The 9,849-nt window shown below is 52.8% G+C and overlaps 1 protein-coding gene across 1 annotated transcript; it reads right to left on the reverse strand.

Annotated features, from left to right (window-relative positions):
- Nucleotides 1–491: 491 nt before the first annotated feature.
- Nucleotides 492–1,142, reverse strand: LOC125944155 (uncharacterized). Its single transcript, XM_049664335.1, has one exon. The coding sequence runs from the start codon at nt 1,140–1,142 to the stop codon at nt 492–494; it is 651 nt and encodes a 216-aa protein (XP_049520292.1).
- Between the last annotated feature and the right edge of the window lie 8,707 nt (nt 1,143–9,849).

Genomic DNA, 9,849 nt, shown 5'->3' on the forward strand with positions numbered 1-9,849 from the left:
ATGCTCAAATCCTTGAACCAGTCACGCCCAAGCAGTGTGCTACCTTCGTTCCTTACAACGAGAAGCGGCAGTTTGAAGTCCTGCTCCTTAAACTTCACTGGAACGATAGCTTTTCCAATGACGTGTAGTCCTTCCTTAGTCCAAGTTAGGAGCTGGGTGTCTGCTTCTTCAAGCTGAACGCTTGTTGCGACCTTTAGTTGCCTGAACAATTTTTCGCTGATAATTGATCTGGCTGCTCCGGAATCAACTTCCATCGGTACCGTTTCTCCGCCAATGCTTACTGCAACCATAAACTTGGGACAACCGGTGGTTACTTGGCTAATACTTAGCAAGTCATCATATTCGGTTTGCGTTGAACTTGCGATACCTTCCAGCTGGTGGTTTAGTTGCCCACCTTTTTTTCTTCCGACACGCCTTGGCTATGTGGCCTTTGCCGGAACAGTTTAGGCATACTGCGTTTTTAAACTTGCAGCGATAACCAGCGTGGTTGCCTAAGCACCGGAAACACCGTCGTTCCGCCTGTGCGCCTGAAGCCTTTTCATCTTGCCCTTTTTCAGACGTTGCGTGTCCACTTTGGCTGTGATATCTGGGCTTTCGTGACGTTGACTGCCGATAGCTCTTTGATGTTTTGCAGCAGACTCGGCTGTGACTGCCAGGTCGTAGGCTGTCGCAAAGGTCAGGTTCTTCTCGGCCAACAGGCGCTGCTGCACTGTGCTGTCGGAAATTCCGAAAACTAATCGGTCCCTGAGCATTATGTCAAGCCGGAGCTGCTTGTCGCTGAATCCGCAGTTCTCAGATAGCTTGCGTAAGGCTGTAACATAGTCAGCGACGCTCTCACCGTCGTGCTGATCTCGTTTGGAGAACACATACCTCGAGTACAGCTCGGAGGGCTTCGGGTGGATGTGATTCTTCACAGCTTCTACAATGGACTGATAGTTCGCGTTCGGCGGCCTAAGCGGCTTTACGAGGGTAGCTATCAGGGAGTAGGTCTCCTCCCCACAGCAACTCAGCAATGCTGCCCTCTTTTCGGTGTCTTCGGTGAGCTTGTTGGCTGCGCAGCATAACTCAATACGCTCAACGTAATCTTCCCATGAAGAGTTGCTGTTAAGGTGAAACTCACCGATGCGAATGCCGATGGCCATCTTGCCGGAACCGCCCCTGCCGCGTGGGCACTACCGTGCCTCGTCGCCACTGTAATAACCGACGTGTAGACGCCGCAGCAGCCTTTGCAAGAACAACTTTATTGCGCAAAACACAGGAGTATATGTAGGCGAGGTGGGTGGCTTATCGCCGACTTGCTTGTAGTGATACTATCGCGGAACATGCGCCGTAAGACTGGTTCGTTCAGTTCATGCCGTTATCACAGGTTTCGATGGGGCCGAGCCAGCACAGTGAAAATAGATAACCGCATGTTGAGGGTGGTGCCGGCTACTCCGATTGGTCCGCGTCGCCCTACTTAGCTTGCGGTGGCTGGTCGAAAATCTCGGCAGCGTGCAACGGAAGGATAAAAATGCCGCTGAAACGGATCCTCAGCATGGAAGATTTCGCAGAGCGATGTAGTATACGTGCCGAAAGGGCTCGACAGCATTTTACTGCCACGCAAAAACGTTTATCATGCGCAAATAAAGGCATGCTCACCGGCAGGTGCGAGTAGCGAGGGCCTGAGCGATCGGCGAGCAGCCATCTTCTATTCATTTCGGAACGGGGCAGTCTGGGGCTATTCAGAAAATTTTTCAGCTTTGTTCGGCATATTAATGCATTTTTTTCGCGTACACGTCACTTGGTCAAGTGAGTTTTCGCGGTTTTATGAGGTCGCGTGACAGTCAGGCGAAGTGGGCGTAGCCAGAAAACATTGGACCAATAGCAGAGGGCTAATAGTGAAAAGATGTCGAATCAGGAATGATTATTTTTCTTTTGTGAGGTTTAATGATGCATAATCAGTGTGTACACGTTATATCAGATGGGGAGCTATCGCGGTTGTCGTGACGTCGCGTGACAGACAGGCGAAGTTGGGAGTGGCCCGAAAATGTTTTGACCAATCGTGCAGGCTGATTGCAGAACTTAGAATCAAAACAGTTTGGAATAATTTTACGTTATAGGGGCGCTATAACGTAAAATGACTCCAAACTGTTTTGATTCCAAACTCCTGACGTCAAATTTGCGTAACCACTGACGCAAGCATCGGGCGATGACCCGCAGCGTTGTCTGAACAACCCAATCACTCTCCTCGTTTATAGGAGGTCACCTTTGTTCGCTTTCGAAACCAATAACATTGTCTACACTTAGCGGTTTTTCTTATCTAATTGGCTAACAAGAGGCGAGGAGCACGATCTAGTGGAGAGGGCTTCGATGGGGCGAGCCAGCACAGTGAAAGTAGATAACCGCATGAAGAGGGTGGTGCCGGCTTCTCCGATTGGTCCGCTTCGTCTTACTTAGCTTGCGGTGGCTGGTCGATAATCGCGAGGGCGTGCAACGGAAGGATAAGAATGCCGCTAAAACTGATCCTCAGCAAGGAAGAGTTGGCATAGCGATGTCGTATGCACTTCGAAAGGGCTCGATAACGTTTTACTGCCACGCAAAAAGGTTTAGCATGCGCAAATAAATACATGCTCACCGGCAGGTGCGAGTAGCGAGAGCCTGAGTGATCGGCGGGCAGCCATCTTCTATTCCTTTCGGAAAGGGGCAGTATCAGTTTTTTTCAGTTTTCAATTTTGTTCGGCATATTAATGCAGTTTTTGCGCGTACAGGTCACTTTGACGTGGTTGAGATTTCGCGGTTTTGTGAGGTCGTGCGACAGACAGGTGAAGTGGGCGTAGCCAGAAAACATTGGACCAATAGCAGAGGGCTAATGATGAAAAGGCGTCGAATCAGGAATGATTATTTTTCTTTTGTGTGGTTTAATCATGCATAATAAGTGTGTACACGTTATATCAGATAGGGAGCTATCGCGGTTTTCGTGACGTCGCGTGACAGACAGGTGAAGTTGTGAGTGGCCTAAAAATGTTTTGACCAATCGTGGAGGCTGACTGCAGAAATTAGAAGCGAAAAAGTTTGGTATCATTTTATGTTCTAGCGCCCCAGTTCTCGTTTGCCGCGGAAAATTCACACCGTGAGTACGGGCACTGCATCTTTCACATGAAACATTGAACGCTTTGCTCCGAAGCTCATTAGAAGGGAGAAAAGCAGAGGCGAAGTAGCGGGTCAGCGGGAATGTTAGCGGAAATATCACCGTTGCCAGCTGTTCACTCCGACGTTATGCGGGCAGTGGTGGCGTGCGTTGCGGCTGGTTATTTATTTAATGGTTACGATGGTTCTTCGTTCTGAAACTGAATGGTTCCGATCAGTTTTTTGCTCGCCTTTTTACTGTGTCGCTTGGCATTACATCTTTGTGTTTTTGTGCGACTAACGGGACAACGCGTAATGCTCGAAGAAACGTCACCCGTGTCGTTGTTCGCGTTTGTCCGTCGTTTCTTTAACTGAAACAGAGCCGTAGTGTTCTTTTTCTCAGGGAGGAGGAGACCCAGACGGCGTCACGGCGTCGCCCGGCGGGTAAGTAGATGCGTGCTGGTTGTTATCGCCAAATTCGCGGGCTCTCTATCTTTCTTTTTTTTCTACAGCGAAGCTGTTAAGGGCTATATAGGGTCTCCCAGATTGTGTCCGCGTGTAGAAAAAAAACTATAATCGTCAGCATTGGCTCGAGCGTCTTCGTCTTCTTGAGCCCACGACTCAGCCTCCCTCCCGGCCGGCTGAGCCCCCGCTATCTCTTTTGCGCAAGTTGGCTTTCTTTTATGCCGCGTCCCCCCCGCCCCTGAGTATAGTTATGCCTGGCTGCGAGGCTAGCGCGGCAAGCGCGGCAAGCGTTCTGGAAGCTGCGCCTGACTTGAGTTGAGCCCTGCTGGGAGGCTAGCGAGGATAGGCCGGCGGCGCTCCTTCTTTGCGTCCCTCCGCCTGGCCGCCACATCTTGGAGTCGTATGAAAACGCCAGGTTGGAGGCGTTTTCGAACTGCGGATTGTAAAAAAGTGTAGGTTATACAGCGGTTTCGCCGGATGCATTGTTTTCATCTTCATTACGTGATGTAGGTCATCCTGGTGACCACGTGAGCGTGTTAGCGCTTGTGTGCGCGCTGCGATTGGCGTAGCCGTCTTTAATGAAAGGATTTGACGGTACGGTGATCGCGACTGTGTATGTACCCCCGCAACGTCTACGAAAGACATACAAACGTTCACGATAGACACGCTCGGTTGGGTGATGCCCAACGACGATACGCCCATTCTCATCGTGGGGGCAATATTCACTACAGCAGACCCACCATAGTCACAGCTTCGCTGGCTTCCATCCTCACAGTAGTGGAAGGGATCTGAATTTTTTTTTCTTTTTTTTCGGAAAGGTGCGCCGGTGGTGATCCAGAGCTGATAACGTATGCAAGAGGGATGTGTAATTTTTCTTTTTACCAGATTCTTGCACTGCTCCCAAAGAATTGCTGATGTCTGTAAGTAGTTTTTTTTTTACTATTGTAGTGAAGAAGAGGAAGAAGTACTCTTGCGTCTGTCGCTGTGCGCACCATCAGCGTTCGTGGACTGCCTCGATTGCGTGAGACGTCTAATAAATCGTCATATCACATTTGGTGGAGGTGCTGCAATCCCCGACCTCACCCTGGAACTTCGCAGCCGAACGTTGCCGACTGCTTCAGCCGCGACCATGCTCGAGCCTACCGACAATCCGCCAGCAGCTTCCGCCGCGCCCATCATTTGCGGTGCCGTCCAGCGGCAGCGGGACCCCCCCGTCTTCAGCGGAGCCGGTGAGACTGACGTGGAAGATTGGCTCTCTACCTATGAGCGCGTCAGTGAGAACAACAAGTGGGATGACCGGACGAAGTTACGTTCCGTCATCTTCTATCTTGCTGACGTTCCGAACCTCTGGTTCCGCAATCATGAGCGGGACCTCCAAACCTGGTCCGCTTTCAAGGCAGCATTCACGGAAGTCTTCGGCCGCCCAGCCTTACGAAAGCTCCGTGCTGAACAGCGTCTACGCCAGCGCGCTCAACAGCCCGGCGAGACGTACACTAGCTACATAGAGGATGTCGTCGATATTTGCGCCCGCGTCGATTCTACCATGAGTGAAGAGGACAAGGTGAAGCACATCCTCAAGGGCATCGAGGACGATGCATTTCAAATGCTTCTCGCGCGAAACCCTTCATCTGTCGCAGCTGTCGTCACTCTTTGCCAGAGCTTCGATGAGCTGCGTCGCCAGAGGGTCCTTGCGCGCAGCGCTGTTGCACCCGGTCGCTCTCTCTCGGGCCTCACGCTTCCCTCCAACTCCTCGCCTGAATCCTCACTCTCCGTTCAGATTAAGGATTTTATTCGTGAGGAGGTGGCGCGCCAACTGTCTATGCTGCCTCTCAGCGATCGACCCCTACAGCCTGACACATCTCTGGCTGCTCCCATTAGGAGAGCCATTCGCGAGGAACTTGCCGACTCGCTACCTTTGGCTCAACCCTGTCCTCCCGTGGCGGCACCTCTGACCTATGCCGCAGTCGCAGCGCGACCTGCGCCGCCGACATTCGCATTTCCTGCGACAGTGCGACCTCAAGCAGTGCCAACTCCCGTGTCGCCTCCTATTCCGCCTCGAAGCCCAATTCAGAACCCTTGGCGCACACGCGACAACCGACCCATATCTTTCGCTTGCGGTTTCGCCGGCCATGTCGCGCGCTTCTGCCATCGTCGCATGCCACCTTCTAACCCTGCTGTCTCAACGCCTGGGTATGGATATTCCCACGATGCTACCGGCCATTCCATGCATCCCGACCCAGAGTATCCGCCGTCCTTCTCGACGCCCTTTCGGCAACCATCGTTCTCCGTCACCACGTCGTCGCTCGCTTTCCCCCTTACGTCGTCGCCAGTCACCTAGCGAGGGAAACTAGTTGCTGCAGTTCTGCAGGCACGAACTGCCAGCTTCGCGACTTCTACAAGGCCTGCACAGTCGCCGCACAATTTACTGGACGTTTTGGTTGAAGGAACCGCCACAATTGCGCTTATTGATACTGGGGCTGCGGTTTCTGTTATGGACGAAAAGCTTTGTCGTAAGCTCCGCAAGGTCACCACGCCGTTGTCTGGTTTGCTACTGCGTACCGCGAGTGCGCAGCATATAGCACCGCTCGCTCAATGTACCGCAAGAGTGCTCATTGCCGACGTTGTTTATGTTGTTGAATTTTTCGTGCTTCCTTCATGTTCACATGACATCATTCTTGGCTGGGACTTCTTGTCTCACCATCGTGCCATCATCGACTGTGCTCGGGCCGAAGTGGCGCTTCTCCCGCTTTCCGAAGCCTCGCTGCCTGACCCTTCTGAAAGTAAAGCCGCCAAGCTCACAGTTGTCTCCGATACGAACATACCACCCGAAATGTCGGTTCTTGTGCCCGTATCTTGCTCCGCCGCGCCAGACGCTACGGTGCTTTTTACACCATCGCCTATTTTTCTACGTCGCAAGGCTCTCCCTTTACCATTTGCCGTCCTCAACACTGTATCTGGATTATCCACTATGCTTGTGTGTAACCCGCTTCAATCCCCTGTGACCTTACTGCGTGGAGAATCCCTTGGTCGTGTTCAGCCCCTTGACCCGCTTCACATTCTCGATACTTCCGACGACATGGCCTGTTATGAGCTCGACGCCCTCACTTCTCCATTGCTGTGCGCATCATCATCATCATTGTCGTCGTCGTCAGACGTTCTCGAATCTGCCTTGGACGCCGATCTCCCACCTGCGTACCGCCAGCAAGTCCTCGCGCTTCTTCAGAATTTTCGCTCGTCGTTTGATTGCGACCAACCATCCCTGGGACGTACGGCGACCGTCACTCACAGCATCCACACTGGTTCCCATCCACCATTACGCCAGCGGCCATACCGCGTGTCGGCAGCCGAGCGACAAATCATTACCGAGCAAGTCGACGATATGCTGCATCGTGGCGTCATTCGGCCTTCCCAGAGTCCTTGGGCGTCTCCTGTAGTATTAGTACGCAAGAAGGACGGCTCAATACGCTTCTGTGTGGATTACCGTCGGCTCAATAAGATAACTCGTAAAGATGTCTATCCGCTGCCTCGGATAGATGACGCCCTCGACTCCCTACAAGGCGCGGAGTACTTCTCATCTTTGGATCTTCGCTCCGGCTATTGGCAAGTGCCGATGGCTGAAGACGACTGTGAGAAGACCGCTTTCGTCACGCCCGACGGCTTGTATGAATTTACCGTAATGCCATTCGGGCTCTGCAACGCGCCCGCTACTTTCGAGCGTATGATGGACACTATCCTTCGTAACTACAAGTGGAAAACATGTCTATGCTATCTTGATGATATCGTCGTGTTTTCGCCCGATTTCCCGACGCACCTCGTTCGCTTGCGTGAGATCCTGACGTGTATCACCTCTGCCGGCCTCCAATTCAACATCAAAAAGTGCCGTTTTGCTGCCCGCAAGTTAACAATATTGGGACACGTTGTTTCGAAGGATGGTGTACTTCCTGACCCAGCCAAGCTTCGCGCGGTCGCAGAGTTTCCGATGCCCACCACTCTTAAGGCACTCCACAGCTTTATAGGGCTCTGCTCTTACTTTCGGCGTTTTGTGCGCAATTTTGCCACTATTATCGCACCACTGACCAATTTGCTTACGGCTAGCAGCGGCATCTCCGCGTGGTCAACTTCGTGTGACGACGCCTTCAAGCAACTACGTCATCTACTTACTTCGCCGCCGATTCTTCGACACTACGATCCGACAGCGCCCACAGAGCTACACACGGACGCCAGTGGCATCGGACTTGGTGCAGTCCTAGCGCAACGGAAAGACGGCTACGACGAGTACGTCGTCGCATATGCGAGTCGCACTTTAAAGAAGGCAGAAGCCAACTACTCTGTCACAGAGAAAGAGTGCTTGGCCATTATTTGGGCTCTCGTCAAACTTCGTCCGTACCTATATGGTCGCCCTTTTGACATTGTTACCGACCACCACGCCCTTTGCTGGCTGTCCTCGTTGAAAGATCCGTCAGGTCGCCTCGGCCGCTGGGCACTTCGCTTACAAGAATATAACATCCGCGTTGTCTACCGATCGGGCCGAAAGCACTCCGACGCCGATGCTCTTTCCCGATCACCGCTACCTTCCGATGTGGCTTCAGTGTCAACGCCCTTCGCATCCATGTCGACGATCAACATCGCTGATATGCCGGCCGAGCAGCGTAAGGATCCCCTGCTTTCAACTATGCTGAATTTCCTCCACGATCCCTCCGTCACACCCTCTTCTCGAACACTTCGTCGCCAAGCCGCTCACTTTGCTGTCCACGACAACGTCCTTTACCGCAGAAATTATTTGCCTGATGGTCGCAAATGGCTGCTTGTGATACCACGACACATGCGTACTGACATATACGCTTATTTCCATGACGCTCCTCATAATGGTCACGCCGGCGTTCTGAAAACGTACACTCGGCTGAGGCAGCGTTTCTACTGGCACGGCATGTATCACTTCGTGCGCCAGTACGTACGCGCTTGCACGGCGTGCCAAAGGCGTAAAATTCAACAGCGCCCTCCTGGCGAGTTACAGCCGCTCCCCTGCCCGGCCCGGCCATTTGATCGCGTCGGCATAGACCTATACGGGCCACTTCCCTACAGTTCCTCGGGTAACCGATGGATAATTGTAGGCGTCGACCACTTGACGCGCTACGCCGAGACTGCCGCACTTCCGGCGGCTTCTGCGCGTGACGTTGCCTTCTTCATCTTGCGGAACTTCGTTCTTCGACATGGAGCACCACGCGAACTGCTCAGCGACCGGGGGCGTGTGTTCCTGTCCGAAGTAATACAAGCCCTTCTCGCTGCATGCAGCATCGTTCACCGCAAGTCTACCGCCTACCACCCGCAAACGAACGGCTTGACAGAGAGGTTCAACCGCACACTCGGTGACATGTTGACTATGTACGTTGCCTCGGACCACAGTAACTGGGACACTGTTTTGCCGTTCGTCACGTACGCCTATAATACCGCCACACAAGCTACCACTGGCTTTTCGCCATTCTTTCTGTTATATGGCCGCGAGCCCTCGTGTACAATGGACACCCTGCTCCCATACCGACCCGACGCTTCTGAATGCACGCCAGTGTCTGAAGCCGCCAAATACGCAGAGGACTGTAGGCAGCTCGCCCGTACCCTTACGACCGCCGCCCAAGGTCGCCTAAAGCTGCGGCATGACAGTACCGTGCCTACAGTACATTTTCCGCCTGGTTCCCTTGTTTGGTTGTGGATCCCACCTCACAGCCCTGGCCTTTCAACCAAACTTCTTGCACGCTATGATGGTCCCTACCGCGTCATCGACCGTACCTCGGCTGTCAACTACGTTGTCGAGCCTGTGACGCCATCACACGACCTCAGACATCGCGGACGTGACACGGTTTATGTCAGCCGACTTAAGCCATACTATGACCCCCTGATCCTACCTACGCCGTAGGTCGCCAGGATGGCTCATCTTCTCTCCCGGGGGCCATTGTAGTGAAGAAGAGGAAGAAGTACTCTTGCGTCTGTCGATGTGCGCACCATCAGCGTTCGTGGACTGCCTCGATTGCGTGAGACGTCTAATAAATCGTCATATCACACTATTATTATTATTATGACATGCCCTGGAACCACCATGAATCCGACTGTGTCATAAGATTACAGCAGTATTCACGTCCAAAAGGAAATGCAGCCGGTAGTTGGGGCTGCCTAATACCGATGTCACATGGGACACTTTCGATCGCGATCGAGCCCGATTGGGATCGAATTTCTCCATCGCGATTGGTTCATTTGCGCAGGTTGAGAAACGAAGCCTATCACGAT

The sequence above is a fragment of the Dermacentor silvarum genome, chromosome 1 (genome assembly GCF_013339745.2).
Source record: "Dermacentor silvarum isolate Dsil-2018 chromosome 1, BIME_Dsil_1.4, whole genome shotgun sequence".
NCBI classification, from domain to species: domain Eukaryota; kingdom Metazoa; phylum Arthropoda; class Arachnida; order Ixodida; family Ixodidae; genus Dermacentor; species Dermacentor silvarum.

Excerpts from the sequence above, each read along its gene's own strand:
- LOC125944155 (XM_049664335.1), bottom strand. The coding sequence starts at position 1,142 with ATGGCCATCGGCATTCGCATCGGTGAGTTTCACCTTAACAGCAACTCT.